Source organism: Mus caroli, chromosome 2 (assembly GCF_900094665.2).
Source record: "Mus caroli chromosome 2, CAROLI_EIJ_v1.1, whole genome shotgun sequence".
NCBI classification, from domain to species: Eukaryota; Metazoa; Chordata; class Mammalia; order Rodentia; family Muridae; genus Mus; species Mus caroli.
Window position 1 is genome coordinate 20,462,589 of NC_034571.1, and position 23,888 is coordinate 20,486,476.

The 23,888-nt window shown below is 46.5% G+C and overlaps 1 protein-coding gene and 1 pseudogene across 7 annotated transcripts in view; both read right to left on the reverse strand.

Annotated features, from left to right (window-relative positions):
* Positions 1-4,476: 4,476 nt before the first annotated feature.
* LOC110289806 lies at positions 4,477-6,108 on the reverse strand (annotated as a pseudogene).
* An 8,546-nt stretch (positions 6,109-14,654) lies between these two features.
* Positions 14,655-23,888, reverse strand: part of Cacna1b (calcium voltage-gated channel subunit alpha1 B) — a 171,978-nt gene continuing 162,744 nt past the window's right edge. For 6 of the 7 annotated variants that reach the window (XM_029474069.1, XM_029474066.1, XM_029474068.1 and 3 more), the window contains 5 exons: positions 20,893-21,028; positions 20,625-20,741; positions 18,693-18,897; positions 18,188-18,432; positions 14,685-17,846 (listed from right to left, as the gene is read on the reverse strand). In XM_029474069.1, the coding sequence (XP_029329929.1) occupies positions 17,316-17,846; positions 18,188-18,432; positions 18,693-18,897; positions 20,625-20,741; positions 20,893-21,028 (1,234 nt within the window). In that variant the 3' untranslated portion in view covers positions 14,685-17,315. Of the gene's footprint in view, positions 17,847-18,187; positions 18,433-18,692; positions 18,898-20,624; positions 20,742-20,892; positions 21,029-23,888 lie in introns of all 7 variants that reach the window. The other variant, XM_021155454.2, reaches the window with a different exon arrangement.

Consider the following 23,888-nt stretch of genomic DNA (forward strand, 5'->3'; position numbering starts at 1 on the left):
ATCACTCTATGGGGGGCCCCCTCCACTGGTAAAAATAGCCTCTGTACATAGTGCTGACATGCTGCTTTCCCAGCCTTTGTTCTCTAGGCTCAAGGCACTCGAGTGGGTGAGACAGTGAGCGTGGGAGCAGCTCCAGAAGGCCTACTCAAAAGAAGGAGACCTGCAAGCCCCACCTCTCTTCCAAGTTAGAGATTCGGTCTATATTAGACGCCATCGTACAGAAAACCTTGAAAGGCTTGTATCTTGTACTCTTGACCACCCTACTTTCTACCCTTATGGGGCCCCTTTTGATTTTGCATCTGCTTTTAATTATAGGTCCATGTGTGTTAAATAGGCTAGTCGCCTTTATTAGAGCAAGACTTAGTACAGTGCAGCTTTTAGTTTTGAGACAACAGTACCATGCCCTAAAGGATCAAGTGTGTCAGGGAGAAGATAGTGTCTGGTTCTAAGATTAGAACTATTTACTAGAAAGAGTGTGGAATGAAAGATCCTGAGAGAGAGTGAAAATTTATTTAAGCCCTTAGACCTATATCCAAAATAGACCTCACTAATGGCAGGGAGTAGAAATTTTTATGACCCATTGTTCCAGGATGTACTAACCACAAAGTAGAAGTTTAACTTGTCCCATCGTTCCAGGAAATGTTTGTACAGAATACTCTAACCGTTCCTTAAACCCGTTATGCAAACTTGCTAGCTTGCCAAATGCTATAGCCCAATGCCAGGTGTTTGCAGTTTCTGTCTTTATAAACCAACCCCTTACCCCTTGAGCTCGGGGTCGATTTCTCTACCCCTGCATGGGATACGAGTCATCCCCAGTGCACTGGCCTTTCCAGAATAAACCTCTTGCTGTTTGCATCAAGACTGTTTCTCGTGAGTGATTTGGGGTGTCGCCTCTCCTGAGTCAGAATGTGGGGGAGTCCTCACGTTGTGGGTCTTTCAGTACCCAAGAGCTAGAACCTGCTATTCCGGTCTCCATGCAGGCCCAGGACCCCTGAGCCAACTCTAGCAGTTCCACAGGGATCCCCACCCCAACCCCCAGAGGGGGTCCTGTGACTTCTCACAGCTGGACACCCTGTGGCTTCTTGAAGCTGTGTGGGGTCTGCGCAGTCAGACTTCCTGTGTCCTGCCTCCAGCCCTGGGCCAGACGCAGGACCCCATTTTTAACCCACAGGTTTTTATTGTACATACAAAGTTTCATGTTCATATAGGAACTTTTAGGTCCCAAACTACCAATCCCTGCAAAAGACAGCGATGTCCCAAAATGACAGTCTGGTCTTAGCTCAGGCCTGACAAAGAAGGATTCCTAGGGCTCACAAGCAGCATTCCTCAGAAACCTAAAAAAAACACCCCTCCCCCTCCCTCAGGCAAATGGGGCACATAGTTATGAATGAAAGCCCTGGGATGACTGTGTGTCACCCTGTTATGCATACCAAAGCCCCTACTCTAGCCTGGCTCTCCCAGCTCTTCCTCCAGTGCTAGTTTGCAGTTTATGGGTTCCTCTTCTGTCCCTGCTGCTTCCCTTAATAACCCAACAAGACTTCCCCCACCCCTGCCCTCCCTTCTAGCCAGGCAGCTCCTCTTTCTGTCCCTGATGAGACCCCAGGTACCTCTGGCTGTTCTCTTTCCTATTGGCACTAAACCTCCAGCCAATCCATGGAGCAGTCTGGCTCAGAGCTTCACTGTCTTCCCTTACAGGCACAGCTTTTAGAATTTTCCTACTGTTATTGCTCAGTGTATATCAAACTGGCGCATCTTTGGATTGCACCCTGTTACGGAATTTGCTTTTTCACACTTCTACTTGTGCTTCTGGCCCTAGTTTTTAAAATCACATTAGTTTGGGGATTTACAGTTTCCAACCATTTCTGAACTGTTCCTTAAACACATTTCTGAACTTCCATGGTATTTATGTGAACCAGCGTTTTCAGCAATGATAACTATACAATTAAAATATCAACTCTGAAATCATGTTGAATATGCTTTCTGTCTTCTATGTGCAGTATCAATATTCAGCTAAGATTTCATTCTTTGTGTAAAATAATCAAACATCTCTATCTCATTAGCATGCAAATTTGCTTTAATTTTTGATAAATGGAAATATATGTATATGAAACATTTATTTTAAGATAAATTTCCTTATGATTTATTCTAAGTATTTTTTTTTCATGGAAGGCAGCTTTACTCTTCTGACCTGTATGGGTGCAAATATCACAGGATGTTTGTAGGGTATTGCCTATCTCCCTGCTTACAAGGGGTGTTTTATGTACATATTTTATATATGTATGTACCCAGGATCCTCTGTGCTAGAAGCAAGGGCCACTATGCCTGTCAAGTATGACGAGGAGCTTTCCCGGTAGAGCAGCCTCAGCTTGGTATAAGAGCACAACTGTACTTAACCTTTGTATCTAACCAAAGTTCTTTACTTCTGCTAAAACACAGCCACCTAAAAACATATGGAAAAATTACTGGGCATACTAAGGACTGCCAAAAGTCCTTTGTCCCCATTCCAGAACCAGGTTCCTGGCAACTCCCTCATCCCCCACACCACTTTCAATGACTGTGCCAATGGCTCCACTAAGGGCCAATAAGACATGTTTCCACCATTGCCAGATTTTCCTTATGTGTGTGCTCCATACCTTGTGCTGGCTGGGTTTGTGTGTTAACTTGACACAAGCTAGAGGCATCAGAGAGAAAGGAGCTTTGGTTGAGGAAATGCATCCATGAGATCCATCTGTAAGATGTTTTGTTAATTAGTGATCAGTGGGGGAAGGTCCAGCCCATTGTGGGTGGTGCCATCCCTGGGCTGGTGGTCCTGAGTTCTATAAGAAAGCAAGCTGAGCAAGTCAACAGATAAGCAAACAGATAAGCAGCACCCTCCATGGTCTCTGCCCTGCTTGAGTTACTGTCTTGACTTTCTTCAGTAATGAACAGTGCTGTGGAAATGTAAGTCAAATAAATCCCTTCCTCCCCAAATTGCTTTTGGCTATGGTGTTTCATCCTGGCAATAGAAACCCTAACTAAGCCACCCTCTATAAAGCTCACCATCACAGCCTGGCCTGTCGCTGTACCCGTTGTTGGCAATCAGGCACCTCCATCGCTAATCCCCTCAGAAATGATCAGCTGAGGGATGCAGTGACAACAGGACGTGCCCAGAGGCCACACATTCCCACTGTCTCCTCTCCCATGTCCTCTGGCACATGCACAACGCCCCAGTAAAAATCCACACTTTTCCTCCTTTCCCACTTCTTCCCTTCCTCCACCCAGAGGCTTCATCTTCAACCCCCGACCCCCCCCTCTTAATACATCTTTCACATGAGGCCTGTTGTACCATGTCATTTTGTCAGATTTCGCCTCTTAGATCCATCAGTGGTGGTGTCACTTGGATCCTTTATTCTGGTGCTGGTGCACCCCACTGTGGGGTAAGCCCATAGGCCAGGACCCCATCCTGACAAGTCCACCTGCCCCACAGACTCACTTTCCCGCCATTGGATCATTAGATTTCTGCATTTAACACCGGCTGATTGGTGAGTTTCCCCTCCTGTTGATTTAAACATCCCCCTGGACCTGAGAAATCAACTGTTGAGCTCCTGGCACCCCTCTGGTATCTTTTGAGATGGAGGACACATCCACCACCACCCCCAGACCCTTCATGGCTACCACTGGCCCTTTTTGCCAACTCCACCACAGACCTCTTCCCTTGGGCAAGGTTTCTTCTCTCTTCTCAAGGCACAGCTCCTCCCTTTTCCTCTCAAAAATCCTGGTACTGGGTGATCTGTGTCTCTCTGGCATCTGTGCTGCCCCACCCTATCCCCACCCCCTGCCCTGGATATCAAATAGCCTGATAGGCTAGCTTAAACCATGAGTGTTCTGTTATTATTGTCTCTTTCCTTGGGACTCCACTAGTGGTTGACAGTACTAACCTTTTTCCTCGCCCATGGGGATTACATCTTCCTCCATACCTTCAGTTTCCCCACTGGGATGCCTCCTGGAGAACCTCAAACCCCTAAACCTAGCACCTCATTTAAAGATTTCTAAACTCATGAGCCTTTGCAGTCAGTCTTGGCCTCTATAGCCACTTCATAATGACTCTAAATGGCCTCCTAATGGTACTTTTGATCCTCTTTTTTTTTTTATTATTTTTGTGTGTGTGTGAATGAACAGCTGCATTGTTTAATATACCTGGCGCTCTAGAGCCACTGTCATATATGGTTATATAGATATATACTTTTTAATAAATTCTCTTGCTTGTGTCAACATTTAAGGATGATTCTCTTCCTGGTCAGTCATTTAAAGGGAACAATAAATAAAGTAGAAAATGATGAAATGTTTTGCATATTTCTGTGGAAGAATGGAAAACATTTATACTTTGAAAGGTTCAGAAAATTAACTGTACAGAATGAACAGCTTATATACACTATTTGTGCACTTTTTCTTGGCTGGGGTATCTAAATGCAAGAGCTTCTCCAAGACAAGTCACAGTCATTCTTGTCCAAACCCCTCTGTCTCTTCTATTGCAAAAACAAGTTTTTCCTTTAGTTGTTCATAACTCATATGGTGGGAGATCCAAGGGATTAAAACATGTATGGCTTCTTGGTAACCAGGTGTCTTTGCCAACTTTTTCAATACAGAACTTTTGAGGTCCATTACTTCCCATGAGCTCGGCAAATCCTCCTAGAGGCAAGGGACAGGTTCCAGTGACAAACTGCAAGCGTCGCATTTGTACTTCATTATCAGTATCGCTCACAAACTGCCAAAACCAAATAATTTGCTTGCTGTTTCTTGTATAATGTCGATAAACAGTATTTCTCGATAAACAGTATTTCTCTGCCAGTCTGCCAAGTCAACCTCTTGCATGCCACACAGCATAACCTCCCATTCTTTTTCATCAAAGTACTGTAGCCACTGAAGGGGAACAACTTCATTAAACCCATCAAGGAAAGCTTTGGTCTGTCCTTGTACTCCTCGAGAAAAACGCCATTCTGTCATTAAACCAATACATTCATCTTTGTTTTCTTCTGTCACCAGGATACTGGAACCTCCCAACTTTAAATCATGTGAAGTAACTTTTCCCAGAATCTCCATGTCTACAGAAAAGTACATTTCTAAGCCACATTCTTCAATATTGTTATCTCTTATCCAGATTAAAGAGTTGTAAAATTCAGTATCAATAGATTCCAAATCCTTAATAGTACGTTTTTTTACTTAGCATATGTTTGTAGAATGGTAAAGAGAAACCAGTATCAATAAACTTTCCATGGAACAGTGCCATTGCAATAAAGCAACCAATAAAACAGAAGTATGAAAGATGGTCAGAAATTTATAGTTGATGCTGGATTTATTTGTAAACAATAGTTATTCTTGCATGCATACTCAAATAAGCAATATATTGGGTTCAAAACTTCATGGGAAAGCAAGAAAAACCATTCTCTTGCAAGGCCACCATAATCAAGACCTTCTTCTCCTCTAAATATTACATAAACCTGCCTCCTCGAGTCATACGGTTTTAATGCCATAATCTGTTGGAAGGAATCTTCAAATAATGTCTGTCGGGACACATTGATTTACATGACTGGGTAGTGCATTAGACTGGCACAAGTAATGGAAGTGAGCAAGCTTCCACCTAAAGCTGCGTTCATAAGCAACCTGTGGACCACCTTTAGTTACCGATGACTTCCCATTGCGAGGATCTTTGAATGTTGTTCTCGTGTTATGATCAACAAAGTACCTAACACCTTCCTGAGTATACCTAATTTCCCAGCCTTCTGGCAGGGGTTCTTCATTTGGTAAGCCTTGAGTTCTTGGATCTTCCCACTGGGTTGTTTTTGTATTATGATTCACAAAGTAAACTCTGTTGAATCCACTCTTTTTCCCCAGCCTGGTGGTAAGGGACCATAGGGGTCATTTTCTGCAGCTACCACTGAAGCCAAATAGAGGTATCGTTGGTTGAATTGTTGCATAGCTCCCTGCAATTGATTCTGCTGAGACTACCCACTGTTCAAAATTTCGAACAGATTCTATAGTAGGTCGCAGCCGGGTTGTTGTTCTGGTGTTATGATCCACATAATAAACTCTTCCACAATCACCAACTCTTCTTTCCCAGCCTGGAGGCATGATCCTATTATTATAAGGGATCTTTACAATTATTGCCAATGGTCCAGATAATGGAAGGCTTCCTGCATTCAGGCTTTTTCTTACTTCCCCTACAAACCTTCTTTCTGATCTTCCTGTTCCCCAACTTAGCTCCTCCTAGCTATGAAATCTCAACCAGATGAAACTTATACTATCCTCGATCCAGCTACTAAGCCTCCTCCTTACCATCACCATCCACCTTCTCCAGTCTCCTGGAGTCTCTTCAGCTTCTTCTCCTCACCCAGCTTCTCCAGTCTCCTCCCGTCCATCTCCAGCTACAGACCACACTAACCATCCCACACTACACCTATTTTCACCCCAACTACAGCTTTTAGCCCTCCCAATAACTGCTCTCTTTCGACAGCCAATCCCCCTCCTTCTTTCCCCACCTAGTGTAACCCATTCTCAGTTCTTTCTTTGCAAGAAGTCCCTGGGGTAGATAGTCTAGTCAGGGTACATGTCCCCTTTTCGTTAAGTGAACTTTCTCAAAGAGAAAAAAAGGCTGGGATCCTATACCTCAAACTCCTCCATCTTTATTAAGGAATTTCAGTATATCACTCAATCTTATAGTCTTAATTTCCATGATATATACATGATCCTCACAAACAACCTCTTCCTGAGGAGTGCAGGTGAGTTTGGGAACAGGGTAGAGTACATGCAGATAAAATGCACCAGACCAATGCAGCTCTCCCAATGGGTCTGAGGCAGTGCCTGACCAGGATATCCAATCGAATTATAATACCCCAGACAACATTCTAGCTAGAAAGCAATTTACAACTTGCCTCCTGGCTGGTCTCCTTAAGGATGTCCTTAAACCAGTAAATTATGAAAAACTGCAAGAGGTCATCCAGGACAAACAGGAAAATGTGTCTCAATTTTTAGAGTGTCTTACAAAGGCCCTCTTACAATATACTAATTTACACCCTGAAAACCTGATGACCTGTTTCTTTTCCCAAAGCTACCCTGATATTAGGGCCAAGCTTAAATGTTGGACAGAGGACCCCTAACTCCACAGGAAGAAGTCTTAGCAGTGGCCTTTAAGGTGTACCATGGGAGAGATAAGAAGGCCTGCAAACAAAAATACCATATGCTGGCCAAGGCTGTTCAAGCAGCTTTGACAACTCCCTGGCCGCCTAAGACTTGGAAATCACTAGGTCCCTGTCTCAAATGTGGTCTCAAAACTAGCCAGAGGCCTGCCCTAACCCCTGAGAGCCGTGAGGACCATGTCAAACATGTCATCAAGAGGGACACTGGGGGCTGGTGAGATGGCTCAGCAGGTAAGAGCACTGACTGCTCTTCCGAAGGTCCTGAGTTCAAATCCCAGCAACCACATGGTGGCTCAGAACCACCCGTAATGAGATCTGATGCCCTCTTCTGATGTGTCTGAAGACAACACCAGTTGTGCTTATTTACAATAATAAATAAATCTTAGCACCTGAGCGAGCGGGGGACAACTGGAGCAAGCGGGGTTGACCTGAGCAAGCAGAGGACCGAAATTCAATTCCCAACAACCACATGAAGGCTCATAACCATTTGTACAGCTACAGTGTACTCATATACATAAAATAAATAAAATAAATACATCTTTTTTTTAAAGTCAGCTGGTATATTAAAAAAAAAAAAAAGAGGGACACTGGGCTGCCTATTGCCCATGCCACTTGTTCCCAGGGACATCACTCCCAGACTGCCCTCCATGACTCACATGTGGATGACCCAAGGGGCCTGAGCTCCACTGAACTGACCTCCAGCATCTCTAACAGGGGCCCCCAAGGAGTTATCACAGTACCAGGGCAACTCATCTCCTTCCTTTTAGATTCCAGGGCCACTCACTTGGTCCTAATGGAGTTTTGTGTACCCTCCTCTCTTTCTCACTTCCCTATTGTTGGGGTAGGGGGACAGCCTTACAAACCTCACCCCCACCACCACCAATCAGTTGCATTTTAGTTACATTCTTTTTGGTGGTGCCAATGTGTCCCCTTATTGAGAAGGGGTCTTCTAGCTAAAGTGGGAACCTCTATTTCCTTTGCTTCCCCATTCACCTAACCTTCAGCTCACTAGCAGCCCCTCTCCTCCTTCCTTTTGCTATCTAACATGTTTTAACATTGCCAGCACCTCAGAGGTGGACCCCCCCCCAAGTCTGGGACATCCAGAACCCCTCTGTTTGCAGAACCCTATCTGGCACATCACCCAAGCTCAGTACCCTCTCTCTCCGGAGCCTCAGGGGATATAAGCCTATCATTTCTGAACTCCTAAGGATAAAACATCTTCGCCCCATTTCATCGAGCCCCCCCCCCGCTTTTTCTTTTTCTTTTTTTTTTCTTTTTTTTTTTTTTTGTTTTGTTTTTTTGTTTTAGACAGGGTTTCTCTGTGTAGCCCTGGCTGTCCTGGAACTCACTTTGTAGACCAGGCTGGCCTCGAACTCAGAAATCCCTGTCTCTGCCTCCCAAGTGTTGGGATTAAAGGCATGCACCACCACTGCCCAGCTTTTTTTTTTTTTTTTTGTCATCCCCTTTTAATACCCCATGCTTGCAGTTATGAAGCCCAAGGGAACCTATCACCTGGTTCAAGAACTCAGACTCCTTAATTCTGCCGTAGATCCTCTCCACCCTTACTCCTTTCCATTATCCCCTCAGGAACTTCTGATTTCTGAGTCCCAGGTCTCAAGGACACATTCTTTTCTATCCTTCTGGATACCTAGTCACAAAACATTTTTGCTTTTATCTGAACTGACCCTGACACTCACTTCTCTACCCAACTCACCTGGACTGTCCTACCTCAGTGGTTCCAGAACAGTCCACATCTATTTGGCTAGGCCTTGGCTTCTGATCTGCTCTACTCTACTCTTTCTCTTCCTAGATCTAAGCTTATTCAGTTTGTTGATGGCATTCTTCTCTGCAGCCCCTCTCTATAAATTAGCCAAACTAACACCTCTGCTCTTCTAAATTTCCTGTCCAGCCAAGGCTATAGAGTCTCACTTTCTAAGGTCCAATTGTCCATCCCTCAGGTTACCTACTTGGAACTAACAACTACTCCGACCTACAAAGCCATTACCTTAGACAGTAAATACCTAATCCAGTACCCAGCAGTCCCCTCTACTAAAGAGGAGATTATTGTAAGAAATGCCAGACAGATATGGGGACTGCCCATATTCATCTTGCCAATTACATATGGCAACATCACAAACAATTCACCTCTTCTATCTATGACACCAGACCCTCTTCTTCTAGATCCAGGACCCATGGGATTCCAGGTGGGAAACAGGCATTGTTGGTAAACTCTACCTACTGCACCAACCAATCTGAGCTCCCCAAAAAGCACGCTTCATATGCAGAGAAAATATGTCCTAATTATCTAAACTCTGAAGATAGGGGAAATAGGAGACGTAATTAAACACTCCTCCAAGCTCATTTCTTCTTTGACATCTCCTCTCCTAAATAAATACTAACCTGTCATTTCACCTGGTCCAGAACCTGACCTTGGCCTATCAACTCCTCATGTTACCCAACCTGGCCACTTTGAAGACTGCTGGTTGTGTGCGCCCCCTAGAATCAGCTCACAACCGTCACTTGCAACTTCTCCAATGATCCTGTCACATAGTCTTGCTTCACTTTTCACCAATTGTCCTGACCCTGATGTTGCCATGACACCCTACCTCTTCTATATCCCTTTCTTTGGCATGGCAAACTATTTTAAGGCATCTGGGACACATTCCATAGAAACTTTAAGTTCCCTAGACTGTAACAAACTTGACTTTAGTGCTCTATAGAATAGAACATGTCCATTCTTTATGGTACTCAGGTATATATCATCACCTACCTGCCAATTAGGAGTTTCTACACTGGTGTTTCTCTTTCCTCAATTAGGAGTGATACATGGAGAGGAGCCCTTACCGATCCCAGTGGGCATGGACTCAATAGCTACCTGGCATAACAAAAGGGTAATTCAAAGTTTGCCCCACCTGGCAGTTGCAGGAATAACCTCAGGTGTTGCCACCGTAACAGTAGGACTGGCCACTTCTGTAACTTTGTACCATCATTTCTCTTCCCAATTTATCCAAGATCTTCAACAGGTGCCCCAAACCATACTCACTCTCCAAGGACAAATCAATTCCCTGGCAGCAGTGGTACTTCACAACTGACTAACGGGGACTAGACATTCTTACAGCTGAAGAGTGTGGCCTTTGCCTTTTTCTCCAAGAAAACTACAGCCTCTACATCAACCAGTCTGGTGTATAAAGAACAAAATCTAACAACTCCAAAACAGACCTCCAAAAGCGTAAGGAACAACGCAATGCCTCTGACCCCTTAGTCTTTGAAAACCCCATATGAAAATGGATACTGCCTTTCCTGATCTCTCTTCTTCTCATTTTTCTGATTTTATTCTCTGCACCCTGTTTTATCAACCTCCTCTCCACATTTTTCCAATGACAAATCCAAAAAGTTTTCCAGTCAAAGGGTTAATCAGTTCCTCTTACAGAATTACCAACCTCTAACCACAGAGGAGCCTGATACCAACAACTGTGGAATGTGTCGTGATAGTGAGGAGCAACTGTACCCTAAAATTGATGATGCCCTGGACAGCAGGAAGCAGTTTAAGAGAACCAGCACCCCTATCCCTGTCTCTTCATTCTTCCCCTTTTAGCTCTCCTCTTTATGATAAGAAAAAGAGAGTTACAGTGTTAGCAGTCAGGACCACCACGGCCAGCCCTTGGGACCTGGTGACAATGGAACCATCAGGCACCTTCATGGCTAGTCCGAGGGTGACAAGACACATCATCACTAGCTTCCCAGAAGCCACACAGCCCCACTGTTGCCTCTGTGGCATGTCCTCCTGCACATGTGACACAGCTCCAATAAAAGGCCCTGCTTTCCCTCCCTTCCCCACTTCTTCCCTTCCTCCACCCAGAAGCAGCCTCTGCACCCCTTTACCCCATCCCTCTTATTAAAGCTCCCATGTGAGACCTGCCTGCTGCATGCTATGATTTGTTGGATATCACTGCTTAGATCCATCACCCATTCCCAATCAGAGGCAGCCAATCCCCTGTCCCCAACCCCCCAATAAATCTCTTGATTTATTTTGGTTTATTGCTTGATGTGATTTTTTTTAAAAGATTATTAAAGATTTATTTATTTATGAGTACATTGTTACTATCTTCAGACATACCAGAAGAGGGCATAGGATCCCATTACAGATGGCTGTGAGCCGCCATGTTGCTGGGAATTTAGCTCAGGCTCCCTGGAAGAGCAGCCAGTGTTCTTGACTACTGAGCCATCCTCTAGCCCCTTGGTGTGGATTTTTGTGGTATTCTTTGGCCCCTGATCACCAAGAACTATTTGAAGGGACTCAGGCTAGTCTGAGCACAGTGAGCATGGCTCTGGCAGGCCTTGCCTTTCCATCCAATTCCTACAGCTTTACTGAAACCATTAGATTACATTCCTAGCTAGCCCCCAAGACTATTCCCTAATTTGGCCAGTGCCTCCTCCTGGGGCTGACTACCAAGGTCCAGCTATCAAAGTATTGAAGTCCAGCAATCAAAAGGCCTTTTGGCCCACCTAATTAACATGTCAAATTAAACACCTCATCCTAACAAAGGGTTCCCCCTTGTACCTTTTATAAACTGCATTTTTTTTCCTATGTGCCACTCTCCAGAATACCCCTCTCCCTCTTCCTTACCCCCCCTTTCCCCCTCTCCTTTGTTCCCTCTTCTGTCTTTGTCCTTTATTCCTGCCCCCCCCCCCTGTCCCTCTGGGTCTGTGCTGAGACCTTGTCTGGGAGGTCCTGAGCCAATAGCTTTCCTTTCACTATCTCACCGCAAAACTCTTTCAAAGCTGTTTTTACTCTTCCAATTAGGAAAAAAAAAAAAAACATATTCTGGGATTAGTTCGGTCTGGCCAGAATTTTCTGAAATTTATGAAGCAATGCATATGGCTGCAGATAACATATATGAGGTAAATCTGCAACCAAGTGTCTTCAACTCAAAACTACTAGGGAACATGTAGGTTGTGAGGGCACCCTGGCTGGCACATCTGTCACCTCATGGATTCAGCTGACCTAGCTGACTACACTGGTTTCTCCTTCCTCCCTCACCACACTTAGTGCATCCCCCCTGAGGTTGCGTGCCTAGTCAAAGAGGACCATCTTCCCCAACCAGAGGAGGACCTGCCTTCAGTCAAGGCTATACCAGTAGCTGTGTTCCCCTGATAGAAACTCTTAAGGAACGACTTAAGTGGGTCAAATAAGAATGAAAGAACTGAGGGTCTGCCTGCACCAAGAGACTGGACCAAACTAACCCAGCCTTGCTTTTGGAGAGGGTAAAGATTGTTGTGTTCACCGCAGTGTCCCTTTCTATGGCTTCTAATACAGCATCTGCCTGGGGAAAGCTCGGGATTGCCAGGAAAAAAAAAATGGGCTGTGCTCTAGCCAACACCTAACAGGCCCCTGACCTCACTGTCTTCAAGGTTATTTCACCTGTTTCATTCCATGACATCATTCCATGACAAACTGGGGAGGAGTTAACAGAAGAAAGAAAGATTCCATCAGATCCCACTTGGGAAATAATGGAGTGTCTTAGGGTCACTCACCGAAGCACTGGTGACAGAAACATCTTCTTCTAGTCAACTTTTGACATCTGATATAATTTAGCACCACACAATTTGGGTGGGTGGGGGTAGTAAATGGAATTTGGGGGGGTATATTCAATCTCCTCCTTATATACAAGAGGAAAATTTCAAAGACCTATTACTGATACCATACACCTAATGTAGCTAAGAATATGGTCACACAACAGAAGTGTTTACTTAAAAAAAAAAAAAAACGTTTGTTTCTCCTACAACTTAGAAGGGCCTCAGAACCTGACAGCAAACATAATCAAGTATAACCCAACCATCAAGTAGGAAGAGGCCAGTTTCCAAGACTCTGCAGTAAGATACAGTCCAAATAAACCAAGCACTTAAAACTGCTTTTACACTGAGACCACAATGTAACTAAAAGCCAGTGAAAAGCTAGCATCTCTGCTTTCATCTGTATTGATCTCCTTCATTTTGGGGGGGTCTATCTAGAATTGGTGGTACCTTGCCTATGTCATTCAGTTAAGACAGAAGCATACAGACAATTAACCCAAGGCATCAGACTGTCAGATTTTTGGAATGTCTTGCTCCAAACACCCTCAGAGGACACCTAAACGTATCAAATCATCTTAAACCTGTAGTTACCTTGGATTTCCGGTACAGCAGAGGCTTGCAGAACACTCTCCCTAGATGGAAGCAATTGTCCACCATGATAAACTGCCCCCCCAAGCCCCCAGAGAAGCAACCATCTCCTGAGAAACAGCTTGTACCCCTCAGACAAAAAACTTTGGACCACTTTGCAGATCTAGAATAGGACACAATGACCAACTAGACCACACCCCTTGATGAGGACTTAATTACGAATACCTCCCTTCCCATCCTCCCAATTCTTTCTCTATTTAAGGCTAATGCCTAATGCTGTGTCAGTGCCCAGATGAATTTGGACCTCTAGGTGTTCTTGCACACTGATTAAATCTCTGTTTTCCATTATTCCTCATATCTTTGACATTTTTTTTTTTTAGATGGCAGCGGCCTTTAAACTATTGTTAGGCAGCTGCTACATATACTGTTGACCTCATCGCATGACTGGCCCACTCTTTGTCTTTTCTCACTTAGCAAGGCTGCCCACAGTTCACACTCCACTTTTGTTCTAGATTTAAAGCAGTCAAGTCAGTGCGGCTCAAACCAGAATAGTGTTGTGTTCCTTGTTTTTTGGTATTTACTAAGTAAAATCTGTTCCAAGGCCTCAAATGACACCCTACTGGATTTGTCTCTTAACATCAACGTTAGTGGAAATTCGGGAGAGAAAGGAGCCAAGGAATCAATTCTAACCCCTGCACTTGACCAACCACTGGGGAACATGCAGAGGTGTAAGATCCACAGGAGCCAAGTGCCACTGCTACGTACACCAGTGACCACGTGTCACAAAAGGGCTGGGCATAGAACAGATGCTCTAGGAAGTGTAGTCTTTGAGCTGGAGGGACTTGGCTTGGCACTGATGCCTTGTTAGGCTCTTGACTTTTAAGGAAGTGAACGGCAGTGTCAGAGCATCCTGTTAGAGCCTGTAGCTCAGAAGAAGTTAATCTCCCAGTGGCCTCAAGAGCTGCAGAAACTCAATACACCCATCCACACTTGACACTGGGAGATTCTGGGAGAGGACAGCCTTTTCCTCCCTCCCTAGCTCTCCCTGTAGTGTCTTCTGGGAAGCACAGGGTACCCGCACCTCTCCAGCAACTAAGGATTCTGAGTATTATTGCTCTGTGTAATCTGGACAACTCTCATAAGGTTCCAAACAAAGCGCACTGTTCTTGTCAAACCACATCTTGCTCCTGCATTAAACTCAAGTGCTCACAGGCACTTTGTTGAAGTTCTCAATTTTTCTTGAGCTCTCCTGGCAGTATACCCTCTCCACCGACGCACTGAGACACACCGTCCTCAGGTATCACCCAGTTGCATCCTGGGTTTTGATTTCGATTTTTTTGGGTTGTTTTTATTTAATCCAAGGACTTTGCTTTATACAAAAAGTCATTGTAGAAACAAGAGCAGAATCCAAAGTTTAGTTTGTAAATATTATTCAGGCAGCAAACTAGTCAAAGGACTGTTGTTTAAAAGTAGATCCCATTTGTGTTGCATGATTGGATCTCTCTCTCTCTCTCTCTCTCTCTCTCTCTCTCAACACTGTTAAATATAAATTTTTGCGACAAACCTTCAATTTATATCAAATATAATTAAAAATTAACAAATGGATACATTGTATCAAAAAGTACGAAGATATACATTTCATGCACATACTTGTATAATGTATATATGTGTATATTTTACATGCACACATAACTTGTTCAAACTACAGCCACTGCTTGACAGGTTCCAGATGCAGACAGCTGGTTGTTGCATTTTAAATTTTGGCAACTCACTATGAAATTTCAGGGGGAACAGACAACATCTTGAAAAGAGACAATACAGAAACAAACCCAAAGTCAGGAAGCAAGACATCATGTCTCCTTTCCTTGTTTCTTGTGATTTTCATGTATACCAATGTTTGGAAGAAAAGCCAGCTATGTTAATGTGGGATAAAGATGATTCCCAACCCAGGATTGTCTGAGGCAGCTGTAGTTCCACACAGAATGTATACATTCAACACTCAAGAGAAAAGGAAGGGGCTGGGGCTGGAACAGAGACAGAACATCAGTATCAAAATGCACATCCTTCTCTGTTGCAACATGGGTGCAGTCACATGCGCAGTCCAAGAGTCCTGTTTAATTTTACCCTACTGGAATAAAAGACTCTGTTAAAGTTTCAGGGTATTGTGCCTTTGTATAAGGAAATTCTATAAAAGGTTTGGTCACAATCATGCTGAAACCCTAGACCAAGTGGTGGTCTTGTGTTTTGTTTCTAGTAATGTGTCTTTTGTTGCATAGCCCTATGGTTGACAATAGCCACTTGCTGAACACACCTACACACACACACACACATATGCACACCACACACATACACACACACCTGCATCTCCTATGACGCATGCATGCTCACACACACTCACACACGCTAATACACACATGCTAACACACACACACACACACACACACACACAGATCCTGTGAGAAACATGGGGTAGAAGACAACAAGCCACCAAGAAGTCATCAGAAATTTCACAACAGAGACCACACCAAGGAGTGCCTGCCTGTCTGTGTGCGACCTTTCCCTCGTGGCCTCCCAGCTATCTGTGCACACTGAACACCTTCCTGAGCTTGGGTTTTCCCTTTGCAAAGCAGCCATGAGGTTTTATTTTTCTAGTGCTGGGACAGGGGCCTCACTTAGCTCTAGGTACCTGGCCTGCTCCAGGGCCATTTCCTTCCTGCCAGTTTCTTGTAACACTGCCAGTGCGGGCTTCTTCCTCTAACCCCAGCCTCTTCTCTGCTAGCATTTTGCACTCTTCAGCATCCAGTGAATACTAGGTTTTTTTGTTTGTTTGTTTTATTTTGTTGTTGTTTTAAAAACACAACAGAGATTATACCCTACTTGGCAGGCATCCCATCCCTGAGAGTCAGATTTAAAAAGGCTGAAAGTGCCTCATGCAAGCACGCATTGTGCCGCTCTGGCTTCTTCAGAACCCATCACTCAGGGAGAAACACGGGCACTACAGCTGCTTCTCTGACATGCTGCTGGACACTGTCAATGTCCCTAAGACACAAGCCCCAGTGCTGCTCTGAGCAGCTCCCACCCAATCCACCCGATGCTTCCTGAGGCCGTACCTCATCCACAATGCTCAGAGCCAGAGATCAGGCACTTGGTTGAGCAGAGGAGCCAGGGTCATTGGGGACATCCCAGGCAGGGTAGAATACATACAGCAACATTGCATACAAGACACAGAAACAATGCAAAATGGAGACCTTCCTACATGTTGACTTTTTTTTTTTTAAAGTTACACAAACATTTCCTTTCCTGTTTTGATTTCTGCTTTTTCTAGATCAACTACATAGAAATGACAAACAGTGAAAGTGTTGTGACTGAAAACCAGAATCAACAGCAAGGACATCCTCCAGATTTGGTCCCTGTTATGGTGACAGTGTAGGTGAAAGGCAGGCCCTTGAGCGCATCTCTACACACATGTGCTATTTGACTCCAAGACCACAAGAGATGTGAGATCACTGGTGCTGGCAGGTGCTACCAGGCCACAGCTGGGCTCCTTTCCTTGCTTTCAGGGGAACCCCATCTCCCATGCCACACATTTGGACAAACCATACTCTCCATGAGGCTCAGAAAGTCCCTCCTAAGAAAAGTCCCAAGGACCCACCCTGGATGCTGGAGGCCATGACATAGGATTTGGATTTGCTGGGTCCATCTCAACTCAGCTACCTCCTGCTTAGGATCCAACATCTGGCATGGAACCCAGGAAGGCAGTACACAGGAGGATAGAGAGAACCATATCCCTCTAAGAAAGGGCTTTATTAGTCTATCCAGTGTAAAAGGGAGGGAGGGAGAGAAGCAGGAGCCTCCACCACAGAGGCCGCGATGTGAGGGCCCTCCTCCCAGGGCTGTGACCCCACAGCCCAGAGCGGATGATAAAACTCATCAACTGGAACCCTCACCCATGGAGCTGGTACATGGGTGGTCGTGGTGCAGCTAGCACCAGTGGTCCTGGTCGGGGTGGTGGTAGCTGTGCCGCGCCCGGACGCCAGTGCTGAGTCCCAAAGTGCAGTGATAGCCATTGGGTACACGGCGGAGAGGGTGGGATTGGGAAGTGAGGGAGGACACATAGGAAGTCCTGGAGGAGCGGCCAGAGTTGGTGGCCACTGCCTCTTCAAAGGTGAGTGTATCCTCAGGCAGGGTGTGGGCGGAGGCCTCACTGTCCAGACGCTGCCCTAGGTAAGGATCAGAGCCAATTCGGGAGCCAGGAGCTAGAGGCTGGCTCGGGGGCTCTTTCTGGAGCAGGGCATTGTGTTCAGAAAGGCCGCGGCTGAGACGGCCAGGGGAGAAGGCTGGGAGGCCGCTCTGACCCTCAGCAAAGTGGACAGGCGAGGAATTGGCGGTCTTGTAGGTGATGCTGGGGCGTGGGGTCAGAGGAGTCTGGGGGAGCTGCCTCCGCCCACCTCGGCCCGGGGTGCTAGCACCGGATGTTGACATCAAGGGGCTCCCATTAACGGAACCACTGCCCTACATGAAAAAGGGGACAGCAAATAAAAATGAAAAGCACATTAAACAACACAGTAAGCAGATAATATAGGCATCATTATGATGGGATGCAGGGAGGACGCAAAGCAAATGGAGGGGAAGCAGGAAGGAAGGACGTACCGATCAAGTGCTGGAATTCCAATCAGAGGAAAACTAAAGAAGAGGGATTAGACGTGCATGCTGCTGATTTGGGACAACTGACCAACTGATCAAGAGGCTCAGTAGCTAGAAAGGCAGACATGAGGGGCGGGGCACAGAGGGAGCTCAAAGATCTGGGGCAAGCAGAACTGGAACATTTGAACCATACTCCCTTGTTTGATTACCTGTGGGTGGGGTCCTGGCTCTAGTGCCGCTGTTGGCGATGTGGGGTGGCTACTGAGTGAGGGCTTCAGTTGCGGGGGCTCCCGGCTCCCAAAGCGGTCACAGGAATAGAAGCGCTGCTTCTCTGAAGAAGACGACGAGGGCTGCCTCCGCTCCTGGGACCGGCCTCGCTCCTGCTTACGGTCCCGCCGGCAGCCGGTGGATCCTTCTCCATGGGGCAGGCCAGGTCCTGCAGCAGTGCTTGGTGCTGACCAGGAAGGAGAGAGTTTAATTCAGCTGAGTCCTGAGCAGTGCAGAAACCCCTGGCTCCACACCTACAGACTCAATGCCTGAGGTAGCCTATGGCCCTGCCTGGTCCCCAGAACTGGGATTCATACCCCCTCCCCACACCAATGGCAGATTCTGGGACCATATGGAATACCAAGGAAGATGGCCCTGTGAACTGCTGGACCCTGTCCCAGTCAGGCCATAAGCATTCATGAGGCTCCTGGGACCCTGTATACGTACCACCTTCTGGGTCAACAGACAGGCTGGGCCCCTTTTCCAGGGACCTTTGCTTCTTGTCTCTGCGCCGGTGGCAGCGGTGGTGGTGGTGATGTGATGCCTGGCTAGGAGGAGGCCGGTCCAGAACTGTGCTGCAAAGCTGAGTCCCATGTGGGCGTGGAGCCAGTGTGGAGATGGAGCGCTTCATGGGGCTGGCATTAGGGGCCGGCTGTGACAAAGGACACAGGATAAGGAGGCACATGGCCAGAGGTGGCAGGGGAGGACAAAGTAGGAGTTAGACAAATAGGGAGGGGCCATGGCTCAGTAATAATAAAGGTAGTGAATTTCCAAGATGGCCAGCTTTGTGCTCAGGCTGGAGACAAAAGCCTGGCAGCTTAAAACAAAAGCCTTGTGAGCTTTTTCTCTCCCACCAGCAGCAAGCCCCCTTGCTGATGGACTGGCTCAACCGGTAGAGTCAGGATGAATTAATTACAGGACAGTTGTAAGCCAATCAACTCTCTTCAGACCAGTTAACCCTGAATTAGAGGAGAAAAGTCTTCAGAGACTTAAAACAATGTCAGTTGTCAGGAAGAAACTGGATTTTCAGCTTCCCAAGCCCCTCTGCTTTGCAGAGGGTCTTGTTCTCTGTGTCTGCTGTGTGTAGGGTGGGGGGTGGGGGTGGGGGTGGAGGCGTGTCCAACCTCTCCAGGTAAAACCTTCTTGTCAGGTGCTGACTGATCCTGTCTGCTCCGTGGTGCTGGAGATTTCTCCACTGCTCCCTGTGCTTGAGGTTTTTTCCTACCTTTTCCCTCTTTAACTGGCAGAAGAAGTGAACCTGAGCAAGCCCCAGTCAAGCCGGAAGGAGCCCCTTGTGGGACAGAAGAAGCCTGTGGGTGGGGCATCCCTCGAGGGAGACTGGAAGCTGGGTTGCCTCAGGTGGGTCCTGCCAGGGTTGCTGGCATGCCTGAGGAATCCTAGTGGAACTCACACCCGCTAGAGGGAGGAGATTTCTTTTGGTCCAGCCGAAGGAGTGACTCATCCCCACCCCAACCATGACATACAAAATCAGGACCTATGGAAAGAAACCACCATGAAGGAAGCACCTCAGCGCATGACACCATGGGGTGGGCACAGAAAGGGGGAAAGAGGGCAGAAGGGGGTGGAACACACTGTAGGCTACAGCCATAGGGACACTGTAAAGGGAAGACATGGCTGGAGGGGGTGAGGAGGGTAAGATAAAGAGCACATGACACCTCCATAACCATAGGAAGGGAGAGGACACAGCCAGAGGGAGAATCTAGGCCTGGGCAGGATGTAAGGACTCAGATCAGCCGGGGACCTCTTCTTGGCTCCAAAAGTGACCCTGATAAAGGGCACTGTCAGCTCTAAGTTGGGTGTCCCGCTCCTAGTTAAATATACTCAACAAGAAAAACCTCACAGGAGGCTAAGAAAAGAATAAGGGTTCCGGGACAGGGCAGGAAGGGCCATCCCAGAACCCCAAACAGCAAAAGTGTAAACTGAGGCACAGGCATTACTTTCTGGATTATCATATCTGTTCTGGTCCTGGAGTCGAACCTGAGGAGAAGATGGGTCAGTAGAGCTTGAGGAAGGAGAGTGGAGGGGTCTGAGGGCCAGAGGACATAGGAGAGTCTAGGAGGCAAGGGCTGGGGGACACTAGAAATGGGGGGGGGGGACCAGAGCTAGAGGGAAGACACCAAAGCTGAAGATCCAGAACTCAGTGATTAATGTCTCCTTGTCTCTGCCCTTAGGATTGTCCTGGTGAGGCAGATACCATGTAACCCAAGGGCAGAAGCTGTCCAAAGTTACACAGGCAAGTGACTTCAGGTAGGCTATCCAGATGCCACCCAGTCTCCTCTCTTGATGTACACCATCAAGCCCTCTCCTCCGATGACACCCCATCCTCTCCACAGTCTAGATGTTTCCAAGACAACATACCTGTGTTTCTGCCGCTAGACGTGGCATAGAGGCAGCTCTGCCTTGGCTTTCCAGCCCAGGCTGGGGCTCCCCATCTGGTCCTCTCAGTGTCATGTTCTGCATCTGGACATCCACAGCCTGAAAGAGAGCAGGCTGCTAAGTAGCACATCACAGAGCCATCTGGCTCCACCCACCCCCGTCTCACACATCCTCATCCCCAGCTTCCATGTTCCTCGTATGCCACACACTCCCTGTCCTCTCTCATACAAGCCCCCCAGGAAGGGCTCACCAGTGTTCCTGACTGCCCCACAGGGATCTCTGCAGAATGGCCACGTTCTAGAGGTGCTCTGGCCTCATAAAGTGCATCTTGGGTCCTCTGCGTGCCCCAGGACAGCGACTCCTTGATGCCACTTTCCTGGGTTTGTCTGGGGAAAGAAATGTTCTACAGGGTTAGAGACCTGTGGGCTGCAGAACTTCCACCAGCCATAGTCTTGGCAAGCAAGGGTGAGTCCCATTCCTCCCTGATCTCACACCCATCCCAGCACAGGAGCTCCAGCATGGTCCCCAAACCAAGATATAGTACACAGCACAGGCTCACTACAGTTCCAAGCTAAACAGTACTCTCAGGGCAGAGGCCTTGAAATACTTATTCTAGGGAAAATCAGATCCATCATTCCCTGGTCTGGGGGCAATCGGCAAGTTCTTCAACCCTAGTGGCTCTTCTGCAATATGGGCAATCAAGCATCTGCCACAGACCACGGTGGGAGGGGACAAGGCCATCCTGTAACTATGTGGTAAATGTAAATTGCCAACAGCTAAAGAAACTCCAGGACCCTTCCTGGGCCACTTTCCTCGGGAGTTTCTTACTGATAGCTTTTCCTTACATTCAGCTCTCCACTCCTCTATTGGCTTCCTAATTGTCAGACCATAGATGCCCTCGCTGCCTGCCCCTCACACTATGTCTGCTCTTCATGGTGCCTGGAAGCAGTCGTATTCAGGGTAAGATGCCCACACAGCACTCACTCTTCCCAGGCAGTCCCTCTGCAAGGACTACATGTGCATCATATAGGCTGAGTGACACTTGATCACAGTCAGCTTAGCACACTCAGCACAGGGCCTCACTTCTGAACACAGAGTGTGCTCACACTGTAGGCCATATCTGTCCTTGCTGGGCATTTTAAATAAGAATCACCCATTGTCTTCTGGGTATATTGCAGGCTATTTCAGCTCAATGACACTTGAGGCAATCCCGGGACTACACTCTAGATGAGAGGGGAGCCAGGCTAAACAGTGGAACATTGCCAGCCCTGATGTCACAGCATAGCTCAGACCCTCCATTGCTGGAAAAATAGGATAGGGTGTTGTCTGACTGTGTGGAGTGATATTATTGGAGGTGTGGCCTTGCTGGAGGAAGTGTGCCACTGGGGTGGGCTTTGGTGTTTTAGAAGCTCAAGCTAGGTCCAGGAATTAAAGAAAAGTGTGGTGGCATATATACCTTCACTCCTAGCAGTCAGGCAGAGGCAGGTGGGTTGATGAACTTGGGGCTATCCTGATCTACAGAGTTTCAGGACAGCCAAGCTTAGTCAGTGAAGGAAACCACTGAAAACAGAAAGCTGATGAAAATGTATTTGAACAAGGAGACCATGTTCCAGCCCCAGAAAGCAGTAGAACTTGGCGGTTTCAGCCATGTGGTTCTGACTTTAGAGTCAAAGATACGAGAAAGAAGTTATGGATTCTCGTTCTACAACTAAGGTAAGCCACTGAGGCCAGTCTTATGTCAGGGGTGTCCCTGCATGGAGGCCTAAAGGCCATTGTGTGAAGCTGGGAAAGTGAAGTATGGATTGTGTTGGAGACCCCAAGATGTTGCAGATGTCAGAGTCATGGGATACCTGCCTAGGAAAGCTGCTAACAGGGAGTGGAACCAACGCACAAAAGAAATAAGTGTATTGCACTCAACAAAGCTAGAAGAAGTTGGAGATTCAAAAAGCATTTTGACATCAGACATAGAAATGCAGAGTCTGGAGCTGGCCCAGTTTTGTTTTTTTTTTTTTTCTTCCTTTCTTTGGTCCAGTGTTCCCTCACCATGCTCTCGTTCCTCACTTTGGGAATGGTAGATTATATGCCATTGTATATCGGAGGTACATGGTCTACTTTTTATTTTTAACTTACAAGGGTTACAGTTAAGAGACTTTGGACTTTTAATCATTGCTGAGACTACAATAGACTACGAGGACTTTTGAAGTTGAACTAAATGTATTTTACATTATGATTTGGACATAAGCCTATGGGGCCAGGGAGTGGACTGTGGTGGCTTGAATGAAACTGGCTCTCATAGACTCATAGGGAGTATCATTGTATAACATATAACCTTGTTAGATAAGTATAGCCTTGTTAAAGTGTGTCACAGGGGGTGGGCTTTGAGGTTTCAGAAGCCCAAGCCAAACCTAGTATCACCCTCTCCTCTTCTGCTGCCAGCCAATCCAGATACAGAACTCTTGGCTCCTTCTCCAGCACCATGTCTGTCTGCATGCTGCCATACTCCCCACCATGACAATAATGGACTAACCCTCTGAAGCTGTAAGCAGCCCCAATCTAATGCTTCCCTTCATAAGAGTTGCTCTGGTCATGGCATCTGTTCACAGTAATAAAGCCCTAAGACACTGACCTTCTGTGAAGCTTTTTGTGAACCTCTGGCTCTATGCAGAGGTTATAATTATCAAAGTACCCGAGTTTTATTTTCTTCCTAGAAGCCTGGTTCAAATCAAATCGAAGACACCTCACATTTTATAGAATACAGTCACATGTGCCCCTCTAAGGTACACATCTGTACACATCTCACATAATACACACATCCCCTCTCACATAGTTGCATATACTTGCTCAGAGCATGATTAATTTTAAATGCACTAGAGGGACCCTAACTAACTTGTGCAAGGGAAAACATGTAACTGAGGTTGCTTACGAGGCTCTGTGTGGCAGCTCTTGGATGCACTTGTACAACTTAGAGCCATGTCTAACACACTTGTAGTTAGGATTCCCCTCTGCATTGTCTGCTGCCCACAACATGAACTTGGGCCTGGCTGCACAAGGCTGATAGGGGTACTGCCTGTAAAACAGAAACAGGTCCAGACAGATCTGCATGTTGGTCTCTTTCCATTTTCAGGGCCAAATTGAGGTGGTGAGTCTCTCAGAGTCAACAAATAATGAAAGATCACTATTCCTGGAAGCCAGCTATGTAGGAAAGCTGAACAAGCCTGCCTTCAGTGTGTAACCAGCCATGCCCAG